The following is a 15304-nucleotide window of genomic DNA, read 5'->3' on the forward strand; positions in this document are numbered from 1 at the left end:
CATCGATGAAAAGGTGAGTTTTATTGTTTAGCGTTAATGGCAAACTTCTACACTGTAGAAATCTAAACAAAAAAAAATACATTTCATATATTTGGCACCCTGCTTAAAAGGGAACTGTAGAGAGTCGTGCAGAGATGGGTGAATATCATTAACGCAGCTTACTATATCACCTTTCATTCAAGAGTAATGTGGGTTATAACGCAGTATAATAGTAAATATAGTTGACCAATGCGCCGGCTATTATAGATATAGTATTTTAAATCTACCTCAAATACTATAATTAAAACTGCATTTGACCGAAAGCCCTAAGAATATCTTTGGCTTCAGCATCAGGTGGAATGAAGCAGATGCTGAAGCATTCTACACAGTTTCAGCAGTTAATATTTAACGAATGTTGGTTCTGGCGTTGGTCAATCGTTCATCAAAAGGCTCTTACGGTTACATAGTTGATTACACATTTATAGCGAGCCTTCGTTGTAATATTTACTATAATATAGTTGGGCCAGTAATAATCGATGCCGCAGCTATGCTTATAATATACTGTCATTTGTTTCACCCTGCTTGAAAGGGAAAAATAAGTTAGTCATGCTACAGTGCTCATCTTAAACCTTGCATCAGGGCCATGCGCATCCTAGTTTCGTGTTTTCTGATTTTAAGCCTTGGCATGCGCTGTGATTTTTTATAACGTTTAATCGTAATCGTTATATCAGTCATGTACATTAAACCCTGCCTCAAAGGGATAAAGATGTTTCGAAATCGTTCAGTTAGTCGGTCAGAGTATTGAACAAAATACTGATTTAGTAAGATCTAGTTTTACAGTCCTTCGCAGTAAGAAAAAATAATAACGAAAAACATAAATGAGAGCAGCCTTCCCAATATTATACCATGCCATTTTTCTCGATCGTATCTATGTATTATACATTCGAGCAACAAAAAGATGCGAGATAATCAAAAATAGCAGATAATAATATTGAAATTGACAGGTGTTAGTGTTTGATGATTCGTCATACACCATAAGCTGTGATGTATGTTTGGTTTAATGATCTCTGTACTCTGCCGTTAAGGGAAACTGAACGATAAATAAATATTTTTTACGATTAATATAAAACTATCAGTCTCAGTTAGCTTATTATTACACCCTGCTTAAAAGGGAAGAGAAGATGGTCATGCTAGTTTGCTCTGACACATTGAGGTCCTTACTGGCACCTAGTTTACTCAATGTTTTCTGGATAATCGATAATTCTATCTTTGGATTTTCCAGAAATCATTGTCATTGTAAACTTATACATAATTTTTCAGAGATTTCCAGAACATTGCACTTTTCAGCGATTTCAATTGTCCGAAAGGCTTATTCCAACCGTGACATTTGCATGCATAGAATAATTAACATTAAAAAAAAAAAGCAAGCATGGCATTCAAATTTAAACAGAAAATTTGTCAGACTGCGAGAGCTTATTAGAATTACCGTTTACACAAGTGACGAGAGACAAATTTAACTCGTGTCAAAAGTTTCACGCGACGAACTACTGCCAGGAGCCTTGAAAAGTGCTTTGTTCTGGAAATCTCCGTGTTCAAACATGCGCCGTTTCAAACTGGAGTATAAGAAGCTTTGATTAAATACTAATGTACAATAGATCAAAAACTATTGAAAAATATCTCTGTTTTTCCAAAATCTGTTTCGTGGCATTTGAAAATAGCTATCTCTTTAAAAGCATCGATATTTTTTCAATGCTCCGCTTTTCTCTAGAATAATAGAGAACGGTCGAATATTCCGATGAAAGAAAAAAGATTTGTAAAAAACGACAATAGAGATTCTCGTTAATGAGTGGTTTTCGCCTTAATTGTTACTACGAGCTAATTAACGTTAACAATATCCGAAGATTGATATAGCAAAATTTAAACAATTTACTTGACAACTCCTAACAGAAAAATCCTTACTCTCGTGTTTCAATAAAAAAAGGAAAAAAATTCTATACCTAATCAATTCATTATTAGCATATCAATCTACCAGATATTGCAATTGAGTTTGAAATGGATCCATTTTACAATACGTAGCCTTGGTCGACATAGCGAAGTCCTCGATTCCCAAACAGACGTCGATTAAACGATTTATGCGATGGTACTTATATCCTTCTGCTGCTCCTTCTTCGTAGGGATCTTCTTCTGTTTGCAGTTAAGCTCCTCCTGAATTTCCAGCAGTGACTTGCCTTTGGTCTCCGGGACAAAAACTACAATGAAGAAGATGCCGATAAAACAGCTCACAGCGAACCAGCCAAAAGCTGCGTAAACACCGATAGAGTCCGAGATCACTTGGTAAAGTTTGGAGACGATAAATGCCAGGAGAGAAGAAGCCAGATTTGCCACTGAAACCGCAGCTCCTTTCACGCTGGTCGGGAAGAGTTCACCGAGCATCATATAGGGCACTGGATTTAAACCAAGAGCAATGATTAATTCATAGAAAATCACCGAGCTGTGAAGTACCCAGCCATACTCGGTCATATCTAGAGACATTTGGAATTTTAGAAAATAAAATAATCCAGCAATAAGAAGGGATAATCCTCCCAATAGAGTAGTGCCTATCAGAAGTGGTTTTCTTCCAAGCTTATCAACCAAGACTGCAGCCCCTATTCCAGCAACGAGCTGAAGAGCGCTGAGGATTATCACAGACACACCGGATGAAATACCGCTGCTCCCCTCGTGAAGGATTTCCTGAGTGTAGGACTCTATCGCTGCTATTCCACTGAATTGAAGGATGAACTGAAGACCGACGCAGATAAAAACGGCCCTCTTGTTTCCGGGGGTGTTGAACAGGTCCCAGATCCGACCCTTATCGGTCAGGTCACGGATAACAGTCTTCTGCATAAGGTCCATGTCCTCTTGCAGCTGTTCCTCGCTCGGTTTGTGCTTCAGGCTCCTCAAGCTCTTCATGGCCGCCTTCTGACGGTTCTTCATGAGCAGGTAATAGGGGGACTCGGGCATCCAGGAGAACGTGAGGAAGAAGACGATCGGTATTAAGACACAGGCGTACGCGAGCCAATCGTAAGAGACGAAGGGACCCACGGCGTGAGCGTAAAGTTCACCAAAGGTCACCATCAATTTTATGAACGACCCCAGGGATCCTCTGATCTCCTTATCGGCAATCTCCCCGATGTACATGGGACATACGACGTAGACTATTCCCTGACCAAGACCGCTGACGAATCGAGATGCGTACAGAATGTAAGGATTCCATGCCACTAGGATCAAGATCCAGCCAATCGTCAGAGGAATTCCCGATAACAGCAAGCTCCCCTTCCTACCCATCCAGTCGACTATACACGCAGCTATGACGTTCCCTGGTATCGAACCGAGAAGGTAAAACGATGCTATCCACGAAGCATCGTCCGATGTAATCAACACGTGGGAATCGGATGACTTCAATTTTGGTAATATCGGTGATGTCCAGCCAATGTGTGCTCCCGTTGTAGCCAGAATTATGGTGCCTGTGATTAATACACCGTTAGGCAATTTTACTATAGAATTTTAACAGAGAATTTATGCTTGTTTTATGCATGAAAGCCTCCTCCATGTTCATTACGAGTTTTAGCAAAATGGCATTCGAATTTCGTAGTGCAAATTATTCAGTTTTAATTGTGCTCTTCAAAGTTTATGGTGCGCGAACAATTTGGAGTGATTGATCGTAGACGTAGCGAAAGTTAAACTGGTATAAATCATCGTGCACTTTCCTGACAGGTGAGCGATTTACCGAATTGTACTATGTAAAAGCAATAGATCTGTCATTTCGATATTCGAGTGATTTGAACTTTATCGTGGTGTTAAACGTAACGGTTTCAGAGTGGGTGATGGTCAATGAGGGTTGTAAAAGACTTTTCACTATTTTATTACAAATTACTCACACGTGAATGCTGCCATATATTGCGGCCATCTACTAACATTGTTTGATTCCTTCATCCTTCTAATGTCTTCTATTGACCAAGACTGAATAAAAGGAAGCAGAAAACAATATTGAATTTATTTTAAAGTGTCAAACTCTAAGTAGCACAATATATATATGCGTTATGGATTTTTGTACAAAGTTTCTCTTATAATTAATTGAAAATTATAGTTTATTAAAAGTTCTTACAGAGACAGTGGAGAGACTCTACGAGTGGCACCAACGGGAACAAAAAAAGCTGTTTTCGTATCACACGGATCCTTCAGCAGCACATTGCAGTTACAATGATAAGCTTTTTTGCGACGTAGTACATTTTATACGTCGGTTTATCAGTGGATCGCTTATCGGCGCCGAATCTTCTTATTCCCCGCCTCGTGAAATAGACGCGAACTACTTACGATCGAGTCAGAGACGAGGAGGAGGCAATTACGATAAATACTGTCGCGAATATTGACACAACTTTAAATCAAACAAAGTATCGAGCACGAGCTTTTCTAAAAAGGAAAAAAACACGCCGACGCGGACTGCCAGTCGAATGTTCAACATTAAAATTGACGTCAAAACGTATAAAGTGTGAATATATAACAATTAAATAGTCAAATATTCCATTTCTTCAATTTTCACTGCAAAATTTTACTTGGCATGGTCGTAATAAACGATATGTGCAGAACTCTCTGTTTGTTTATGCATTAGTTGAAAAAATAGATTAAAATTCTGTCTATTTTAGTTGCATTATATAATTAACAGCATTACTTTTAGTTACTGTTAACAATCGTTTGTTTAATGAAAGAAAAATTATTAATCGTAAGGGGTAAAGAGTAATAAATTGATATCATTGTTAAAATTCAGGTTCGTACATTTGTATGTTCTAACTATAGAACGATAGGGTGATTTTTGATTATTCTTAGCCAATTCTCTTTGCTGGAGATGTCAATAATAATTTTTAAAAGCAATCAAGCAGCTTAAGTACATAAAGATGGTCGTTTTTACAGCATCTGCTTAAATAATACTTCTAGACCGAAAAGTTTTATTGAATTAATTAATGACGTCTTTGAACAACGAGTCTGTGGTTTATATCATAGGGAAAGTGAAATGTAAAGTCTGGTTAAGAAGATGCTAATTGCATGATATAGCATAAAATTCTTTACAGGAAAGAACCGATTAATTACTATACAATCTCATTACGAATTAAAGACTTTCAATATTATTTCTTAATGCCTATTAATGTTCTTTAGCTAGAATGTCAGTGATTGTGAAAGGTGTCTGACTTAGCTAATTAAAATCAAATTAACAGCTTTGGAAACACAAACTTCACAGTATCTATTAGTAGAACCATTGTTCAACGTGGAGCCAGTTGTATTATCGAAAAATGAGAAAAGGTGATTATAGATATAATCCATTAATGTAAGACTTTGCCACCATGGGAAGTTATATATATGTACTCTTTCCTTTAATCTCAATTTCCTCAGTTGAGAAAGAATCACAGCATAAGATTTATATTTTTGAGTCAAGTCACCCTGTGACCATAGTGTTATCAGTAATATTAACTACATTTATTAAAACTCTCTCTCTCTCTAGCTCTATTTAAATATTAGTATACATATATTTACTTTTGGTCTTCTTAAATACATAGAAATTCAGATGGCAAATTGATGGAGTAAATTAAAAATTAGAACTGGAATCTTTAGGGTAATGTTTTCTTCATTCTCATACGAAAATGAGGAACACGTGGAATTTAGTGCAAAATAATTTGTTTAATATTTCTTTGTTTTCTTCTCGTCAAAGTGCGTATGCACACAATGTTATCAGTTTTTGTTAACAAACGGAAAATCTTGCATCTACAGTGTAACCGTCCTTGACGCATGCAGCTTCTCGTATCTTCCTACCACGTTTGCACACCAGTTATCTATTCAAATAGAGGAACGTTTATAGACATATTTCCCTATAAAAAATGTTACTACACTGGCACACTAGAATTTTCCGGAAAATCTATTTTACTTTATTCCTTCAGAAAATCGATTGAATCTTTTATGAGAAGCTATATATATATATATATAAACGATATACAACATTCCATAATATTTGTAAATCTTTTTTTTTTTATTAAATTGTGCATAAATTATGTTATCTATTAGCCTATTGTATATACATAGCTTTAGTAAAAAAATCTTCCCTTCTATTCCGTCATTTTTCAAAACAGCATTTATATTCTTTTAATATTAATTCCTCGTAATAAAAAGCTCTAATATGTATATAAGTTTATTGATCTATTATTCAATTAAGACTATTTTTGAAATTAGCGTTTAATATCATAATATAAATGTATATCATAATTTAAAATTAGAAATTGAAATATACCATTTTTTTAAGCAAAGGCATTTTTAATTTTTGTTTTTCCCGCTTAAAAAGACTTTATCCCAGATTCGATAGATCGACTTTCGACTACGTGATGACGTGAAGCTGGAACAAACATTTGCGCTTGTCTGCCAGTTGCCAGTGAGAGAGGGTCGTATTCGTTGGTTGTGTGATTTCATGTGCAATAAATCTATTTATTTCATTGCCTTTTGTAATTATTATTTACTACTTTAGTATAATAAACATTAGGCAATTTTTTTAACCCAACCGTAGTTTATTAGTGATAGAAGTTATACGAGATAAGTCCCGTCAGAAAATCAAAAATGTGTGGTGGATTTACATGTTCGAAAAACGCACTGATAGCGCTAAATATCCTCTACATAGTAAGTATAAAATAGTTAATTTCCGCAATTTAGATTGAAATAATAAGACTAGCTTTTTAACATTAAAATATTCAATGAGATAATGCGTTACATTCAAGTTAGCTCTTAGTTAGAATTTCTTATGAATGTGTTTGCTAGTAATATTAATCAAATGTTTTAGTACTTTACAATAATTATTCCAATTTTAATTGAATTCATCGAAATTTATTTTATTCTGAGGAAATCTTTGCAGTATTCTATTTTATCAAAGCTGCTTTACTACCTTGATAGTATGCTTGAGAAACATGTCTGATAAAGATTATTTGACATCACTTCTAGAATTATCAATATATCATTAATATGTAAATGTGATCTTCATTTCCTACTGAACACTTCTGTTTGGTATCATCTTATCTTATTATGACTTATGAAGATAAGTCATGTATCAATTACTTTTTTTTCATATACTTCATATGCTATCAATTCTACAGTATAGTCAATAGTTGATATAACATTAAATAATGCAAATTGTTTTACAGGTTGTTGCATTTATTTTAATTGGAGTAGCAGTTTATGGACGAGCTTCTGCACTAGTGACAAATCTTCCAATCATTGGTGGTATACTAGCATGTGGAGTTATCCTAATATTGATCTCAATACTCGGATTGATTGGTGCTGTTAAACATCATCAAGTCCTTTTATTTTTTGTATCCTTTACTGATAATGTCAAAACAAATTTCCAATTATTTTGTATTTTAGTCGAATGGAGATTATCTAAAAAAATTCCTTAATTAATATTTTACAGTATATGCTTATCCTCTTTCTTCTTTTCTTAATTCAATTCAGCATTGCTTGCGCTTGTCTTGCTGTAAATACCAAACAGCAAGAGCAGCTAGCTCAAGAGGTATACAATTTATTTAACAATACCAGTCCATATTGAAATCTTATAAAATAATTTATACAAATATAAAAATTACAGGGATGGGCACGAGTAGAACCTGATTTAAAAGAAAAAGTACAAAGCACATTCACTTGCTGTGGCTTTAATAGTACTGATGTTGATACTTTTGCTCCTACCTTAGCTCCTGACTCCTGTGCCAATTTGCATGTAAGTATATTTTAAATAACAAATCTTATTAACTTATAAAGCTATTAATATTTTATTTTTCAGCTTATTTGTTGCCCTAGCCCAGAAGACTGTCAATGCCCAGGATGTATGACAAAACTACAATCGACTATTCATTATGCATTTAAGCTATGTGGTAGCATAGGACTCTTTTTCAGTTTCACTGAGGTATGACTGCATGCAAAATATTATTATGATTAAAAAACATATCACACTAAAAAATTTTACTAAAATATTAATCAATAAAAGAAGCGTTACATGCATTGTGCTAACTAGTACATATTTGATAAAGCTTAATAAGGATGTAATTGTCCATTAAGCTTAATTTATTTTCTACTCCATTATGACATGTGGTTTGGTATTAAACAATATTTCACTGAATACTGATTAAAGTATTGCCCCATGCAAAGGAAGTGCACCATGTCAGTAGTAAACACTTAATTAATAAAATCAAAAGTTAAATTATTATGAAAACTTATTACAATGTTAATAACACTTACAATATATGAAGATCTTAAAAATGCGGGCTATGTATTATTAGTAATTTAATAAATTTTAAAAATAGTTTAAATTTTGATTTTCTGGGGTAAGTGTTTACTGCTCATAAGGTTTTCTTCTATTGTACGGCAGAATACTGATTTACTAACTATCATATGTGCCCATTACAGTTTGTTGGTGTTTGGTTGACCGTCCGCTACAGGAACCAGAAAGATCCGCGAGCTAATCCTAGTGCTTTCCTCTAGTCTAACATCATCGCCATGTCCTCTATCTCCTCACATGACCCCCCTAATAGATGGTGGGTGGTTTCATATGTTTGTTGTGGCCTTATAGTTTGCAGTACTTTATTTTTCCTTACGTTAATCTATTTAACTTTGTTACAGTGTCATTTTTAGTAATTTAAATTATGGAAAAATATTATTTACTGCATGTCTTATAGTTGTTGATGTCTTTCCGGTTAATAGCTTCTCTATAATTTCATTAAATCTTTATGTGGCTTAAAATAATTAAATTTTAGATTTGCTATTATTAATATTATCAGCCATATAATCTTCCACCTTTGCAGGTGATTGCAGCATTCCTGGCAAGGCATTACAGGAATCTAATAGACCCACAAGAAAAAGCTGCAAGAGCAATATTTCCGCATCAAAATTATGTTTATTGATTTTTTTGCTATACCCTATCTAATATTTATTCATTAATATAACTCAAGTATCTATGCTTTTATGATAAAAACAGAAAAGATATATTCTACATAAATACTCTAATGAATAAGCACGCAAATATAAGAAAATATGCACTCAGAATTTAACGTTAATTGTACCAGATTTTCTCATGTGAAAAATGGCATAGAGCCAAAGAACAAATATGAAAATTGTTTTACCTTGAAAAAAAAAAATCTTTTCGCTAAACTGGACAAATATACATCATCAAATCCTGTTAGGCAAATGTGGTAGTAGAAATGTGTGCTCTAGTCATCCCCTGAAACCAATCAAATTAAGCCTGAATGAGCCTTGAAATCTAGAATTAACTGTCTTTATATATAGTTTTATTTAAACCTGTTTTAGGAGCAAGACGTTTTTTATATACCTGATATTCTTTTAACATTAAAAGCATGATTTAATATTTTATCATAATACTCTGTGAGATAATACCTTAGCTGGGTATATATCCTTATATTTCAAGGTTTTTTTTTTATAGAACAGTGGCCTATAAATTCTTCATATTGTAAGGTGTAATGATGTACTGTCTTCATCCATGTATGGAATTTTTAATAGCTGTTATTTAAAATGATATCAAAAATAGGTAATTAGGTTCTGGACTTCCAATATAATTAATCTCCAATAATCGCCGTTGATTTTAAACTCATTCCATACAAATTTTCATTACATTCCATTGGCATTTTATTTACAACTATTTATTGCAAAATATTTTACATTGAATAAAACTGACAAAAGAACATGTTATAGATATTTATTTAATTTGTGTTATATATTTTCTTCATCATTAAATGTGGCCATCTGTAATGCTTCCTCAATTAATTTGACATCAAAGCTCATCATTAAAAGTAAGGAAATTATGAACCACATATCTTTACATGTTCTGGGGTTAGTGTAGATTACCGTGATCAAGCTAAAATAACAAATGTACTATAAGTGTTGTGAAAATTTTATAATTATAAACCATAATAAGCTTCAAAATTAAAAGTATTAAGCTATTTTACATAGTCTTATTTTTATTTAAATTCTATAAAACATTGATTATTCATTGAATGAATAACTGCACTTTAAACTTCTATATGCATATATTTATCAAAAATCATTTCCAGTGTTTGGAGCAGTACACAGATTTTGACATAAATCTTGAGTGCTAAATAAATTGTTCTAATGTAATTTGTAATTATGTCAATAGGTTTAGTTAATATATAAAATACAAAATCATAAATATACTATACGCTTTATGTAAAATCAAATGTTAAGGTAGTAACAAATAATGTTTAGATAATATGTGGATATATACACGTCGTATATGTATATATATATATATATATATGTGCAAGCATATAATATATACATATATGAATGTAAAATCGTAATTATATTTCCAAAAAATAAACAAAGCTATCAATCAACCTTTAAAAGTGCTTTCTCTACATTTAATTGTTTACAACAATTAGTGTGTCTTCAATTAGGTACAGTGAATCTCATTCCAGTTCAATAAAAAAGTTTCATTATTGAATATTATGCACATTTGACCTACTAATAAAGTAATCTGAACGATAGCTTAATAATTATTGTACATTAATAGAAGTTACTTCATACAAAGTAAATTGCAAAATATTTTTGGTTAATGCATAATCTTAACTAATAACACGTGATTGCAGTATTGTGCATTAAATTTATAATGCAAAAAAAATAAAAGTATCAAAAATCCTAAGATTGTAAAATTTATTTATGCACTATGAAAAAATATTGCCAATTCTATAAAAAAGAATTAACACATCTTAAATAATAAGACATAATAATGTGCAAAAACAATGGATAATAATATTGCCCCACCTTGTATGCTGATCAGCATTTTATGATCTACAAATATCTGAATTCGGTGTAGCATAAGTTACGAAATAAAATTTAACGCTGGTTATCAAGCTGTCTTTTATTTTCTTATAAGATAATACATTCGTCATTCAGTACTATTTATGTTGCATATTTTATAATTTTGTCGATCTTGAAATTTTGATTATAAATATTCTTATTATTTTAATAATAACTATAAGGTTTATAATTATTGTATAATTGATGTTTGTTGTGATCATTGATAATAGCTTTATTGGAGCCAATAGAATCTACGAATTCATGATTATTTCCATGAATATTTCTGTTATCGTAAAGAAGCTTGTCATAATTCTCGTTGTCCTTTTTAATCACGTTATCGTATTCTCCTTTATGCACATTTTGACTATTTCTCAGCTTACTATCTTCATGGCCATTCTTATACAAGTTTTCCTGAGAGCTTCCAAATGATTTATGTTGTCCTCCATATCCATAATGGTCTTTTTCATTATTAGATTCGTCGTAATATGTTGTAGTTTTCCCAGTTTCATCCTTATGGTGCGACACCTCAAACCCTTTTGTAACATGGCCCTTCTTTCTGCCTATTACTGCTTTTATCTCTTCCTCATTTTTACCTAAAAAATTATTTCACAATTTATACATCATAATTAAAAATAGTGTTATACTATGACTTACCAGTTTGAGCAGATTTTTCTACACCTTCCAATTTGTTTACATTTTCGTATCCGTTTCTTATGTCTCCAGTATCAGAGTAGAAGCCTGCATCATGCTGATTATTTTTCAGAGCATCATGACTAATTGCGAATCCATCTTTCTCCTTATTACTATAGTCTTTAATTAAGCCAGATGCATCTTTATAATTGATTCCGTTATTTAATAAACGACTTTTATCGAAACCTGATGACGCAACGTCTCCTTTATAGTGAACTACAGGATAATCGTGCCCATATAAGGGTCCTAATCCTAAGTTATAGTAATTTGAGTAGTATGGGTAAATTCCAAATCCTAAATCACTACCGATACCATATTCTAAATTATGTGCGTAATTGAAAGGTGAAAAACCACCGTAATTTAAACCCAATCCATTAAAATTATTACCATAATTGGTATAACTGCTATAAGGATATTTCAAATTGCGACCATATCCATAGTGATTCAGATAGGGGAAAAATCCTTTCTGTCCAAAAGACAGGCTACGATGATAAATAGGATCAATATCATGCTCAATATAATCTTCACAAAACACTTCACTAACTAAAAACACTAATATGAGATTGGTTAATATTTTCGTGTTAGATTGCATGTTTAAAAACTGAATTCTCTCTCAATGTTGGCCTGACATATAAATAAATGTACATTGTTTGATCGCTATTTATATACTTTGATAGCAGGATTATTTAGGCGCAAAATTACCAATCCGAAGAAATTATATTATCCGGTTTTTTATTTACATACACCAATGGAAAGTCATTTTGTGCAACAAAGGTTGTCATTACAGTAAATGGCAATTAAATGATAGGCAGTTTTCATTGATCAATTTTACTGTACATCCTTTCTAATTGCCGCGTGATGATGAATTTCATTTTTTTTTTCATATGAAGGAATTGTTTCGATAAAAAATTACATTTAGTTGAGGTCAAGAGAAATCTATGCTGAAAAATAATACTTTCCAGAAGCTCCATTACAACGTTTTAAAATAATAATCATTAATCATTTGATTTGGTAGGAAGGACGCTATAGTCTATGGTGGCATATCCTTCTGTATCCTTCTTTGGGCAGTTTAGGGAGTTGTTGGACAGGTGTAATGGAAAAGAAAGCAAGTAGAGTGTAGTGGAAAATGGAACTAACACTAATACAAAACGAAAATACCATAGTGGAAGTAAAATATGGCGCCACGGCTTGTACGGGCGCCACTTTGTCATGTCAAGTTGCTTCCCGGTGTTGATAAACAAGCGATCACAGAAATTATACGTGACTGCTACGCATAATAATCAATATAAATTAAATGAGGGATAAACCAACTAATACTGGAGGTAGAATACATTAGCTGAAAAAGACAGAGTGTCAAGAAAGTATCGGCAACGTTCAGCGTTGCGTTGAGAGGTTATGGACAACTTTGTTAAGATTGAAAAAATTGGGGAAGGCACCTATGGGGTGGTTTATAAGGCGAAGGACAAGCTGACTGGAAAACTCGTTGCGCTTAAGAAAATTCGACTTGAGACGTACGTAATTTTTTACAGCTTAAATACTTATCAATCTATTTAATATATTCTTAACAAAAGGGATGTTTTATTTGTAAACAATATTTTTGGCGCGATATACAGAAACCTTTTTCCAATCTGTTTGTGTTTATTATCACTATGCAATTGTTACTCATTTTTCTCCATGTATTATTGTAATAACAATGCACTATTTATAAGTTCCTAAATATAATTGTTCAAACAATTAAATTTTGCATAATTTCCTTATATTAATGGTACATATGTTAATTGTGGTAATTATTGTTATAAAATATTTTGCATGTTTTGGATGAACCTTAGCTCTGAATGCAATGGTCAATAATTTAATTATAGTATTGATTTTTTGATTAATTCTGTAAAGTATTTTTTTATGGAATCAAATGAAGCCTCTTAAACTATTCTATGCAGAACTGAATTGCTCAGTTTAAAGGCTTCACTGTGACTTTTCCTTTAAGGTTTAAGGGAAATGCATAATTTTAACAATTTCAAAAATCATATATTGTGGATACCTTTTCCTGTACATATATTTTTATCATAAAAATTTCCAATCAGCTGGGCTTTTGCTTTAATATGCATCGCTAACATCTGCTAACATGGACATTGGGGTCAGCTGAATTTGTAGGGGCCACGTTACATTATGCTGTCGTAGCACCACATTATTCAGCGGCTCCAATGTGCTGAGCTCGCATCATTTTACTTTAATAATTATAATAAATTTGTACCAAAATCATTTGTAATTAATTAATCTTTTTTCACTATGCTAAAGCTGTCAACACAATTGTATAATAATATCTCTAATGAGACAACAATAATATACTAATTTTTGTTTTATTAATTTCTATTTATATTTAATAGGTATTATTAATTATCTTAAGATTTCTTTCTTCGATGTGTTAATGTTAGATTTGTTATCTTCTTTATTAGTAAATTTACAGGATAATAGATTTATCAGGTTTGCTTTATTTTTGATATCATATGTTTTACCTATTAAATGGATTTACAGCTTGACAAACTTATTATAGAGATATTTTGAACCTGTTATGATATCATCTAATAAAGTTTTATTTTTTATTATTAGGGAAAGTGAGGGAGTACCATCAACAGCTATAAGGGAAATTTCTTTATTAAGAAATCTTACACATCCCAATATTATACAGCTATTCGATGTTGTAGATGCTGATAAGCATCTTTATCTTGTTTTTGAATTTTTGCAACAAGATTTAAAGAAATTATTAGATTCCATTAAAGGGGGCTTAGAACCCCCACTAGTAAAGGTAAATTGTTTTAATGAAGAAATATGAAAGAATTTTTATAAAAGATACAAGTATAATTTTCTTTTACAGAGTTATTTATACCAATTATTGAAAGCAATTGCTTTTTGTCATGTCAATTGCATTTTACACAGAGATCTTAAACCTCAAAATTTATTAATTGATAAAGAAGGGCATATAAAATTAGCAGATTTTGGTCTGGCTAGAACATACTGTATACCCTTACGTACTTACACCCATGAAGTTATAACTTTATGGTATCGTGCTCCTGAAATCCTTTTAGGAACTAAGTTATATTCAAATGCAGTGGATATTTGGAGTCTTGGTTGTATTTTTGCAGAAATGGTTTGTACAGTTAAAATAAAAAACTTTTTTCTTAGGATAAAAGAGAATAATCTGAATTTTCAGGCAACCAGAAGAGCTCTATTTCCAGGTGATTCTGAAATAGATCAATTATTTAGGATATTCCGTACATTAGGCACACCAGATGAGACCATTTGGCCTGGGGTATCACAGCTTACTGATTATACATCAATGTTTCCAAGATGGGACGCGCGTGATTTAGATGAAATTGTTCCCACGTTCAATTCTGAAGCCAAAGATTTGCTACTGGTATGATCTGAATATAGTAAAACTTTCCTTCTCAGTTAAATAATAAATTTTTGTTTTAGAAATTGTTGACATATGATCCAAATCAAAGGTTAACTGCAATGAAGGCCTTACACCACCCGTATTTTTCCGATGTTAAACTGGTTCCACCACCATTGCCAAAGAAGAGCTAAATAGTATTAAATATAAAATCAATATAATAAATAACGTGTTCACCACTTGTAAACAATGCACACACATTGACATATTTTTACTACCATATACCGAAACGTGTTCAATTATCGATACGTTCAATTTTAAGCAGAAAATAAATTTATATCTATTGATAAAGAAATC

The 15304-nt window shown here is 32.2% G+C and overlaps 3 protein-coding genes across 5 annotated transcripts; 2 read left to right on the top strand and 1 right to left on the bottom strand.

Annotated features, from left to right (window-relative positions):
* Positions 1–2: 2 nt before the first annotated feature.
* LOC136773127 (facilitated trehalose transporter Tret1-like) lies at positions 3–4266 on the bottom strand. The gene is made up of 3 exons (XM_066726557.1): positions 4124–4266; positions 3897–3978; positions 3–3482 (listed from the first exon to the last, which is right to left on the bottom strand). The coding sequence occupies exons 2-3, from the start codon at positions 3949–3951 to the stop codon at positions 2110–2112; spliced, it is 1428 nt and encodes a 475-aa protein (XP_066582654.1). The 5' UTR covers positions 3952–3978; positions 4124–4266; the 3' UTR covers positions 3–2109.
* Positions 4267–6429: 2163 nt separating this feature from the next.
* On the top strand, positions 6430–10918 carry Tsp97E (Tetraspanin 97E). Of its 2 annotated transcripts, XR_010822443.1 has the most exons (7): positions 6430–6672; positions 7191–7358; positions 7457–7555; positions 7631–7759; positions 7823–7945; positions 8446–8573; positions 8841–10918. XR_010822443.1 is itself a non-coding variant. In XM_066725218.1 (6 exons), exons 1-6 carry the CDS (start codon positions 6613–6615, stop codon positions 8937–8939), a joined length of 678 nt encoding a protein of 225 aa, XP_066581315.1. In that variant the 5' UTR covers positions 6430–6612; the 3' UTR covers positions 8940–10918. The 2 variants fall into 2 exon arrangements, 1 of the variants encoding a protein (XP_066581315.1); XM_066725218.1 differs by lacking the exon at positions 8446–8573.
* A 1801-nt stretch (positions 10919–12719) lies between these two features.
* Cdk2 (Cyclin-dependent kinase 2) lies at positions 12720–15292 on the top strand. 2 transcript variants are annotated; one of them, XM_066725432.1, is made up of 5 exons: positions 12725–13070; positions 14167–14362; positions 14432–14704; positions 14768–14971; positions 15031–15292. In XM_066725432.1, the coding sequence occupies exons 1-5, from the start codon at positions 12955–12957 to the stop codon at positions 15139–15141; spliced, it is 900 nt and encodes a 299-aa protein (XP_066581529.1). In that variant the 5' UTR covers positions 12725–12954; the 3' UTR covers positions 15142–15292. The 2 variants fall into 2 exon arrangements, with proteins under 2 accessions (XP_066581528.1, XP_066581529.1); XM_066725431.1 differs by having other exon boundaries at positions 12720–13070; positions 14432–14971.
* The last annotated feature ends 12 nt before the right edge of the window (positions 15293–15304 follow it).

This window comes from Prorops nasuta, unplaced genomic scaffold (assembly GCF_024137725.1).
Source record: "Prorops nasuta isolate Cenicafe-Biocafe unplaced genomic scaffold, Cenicafe_Pnas_1.2 PNAS00004, whole genome shotgun sequence".
Classification (NCBI taxonomy): Eukaryota; Metazoa; Arthropoda; class Insecta; order Hymenoptera; family Bethylidae; genus Prorops; species Prorops nasuta.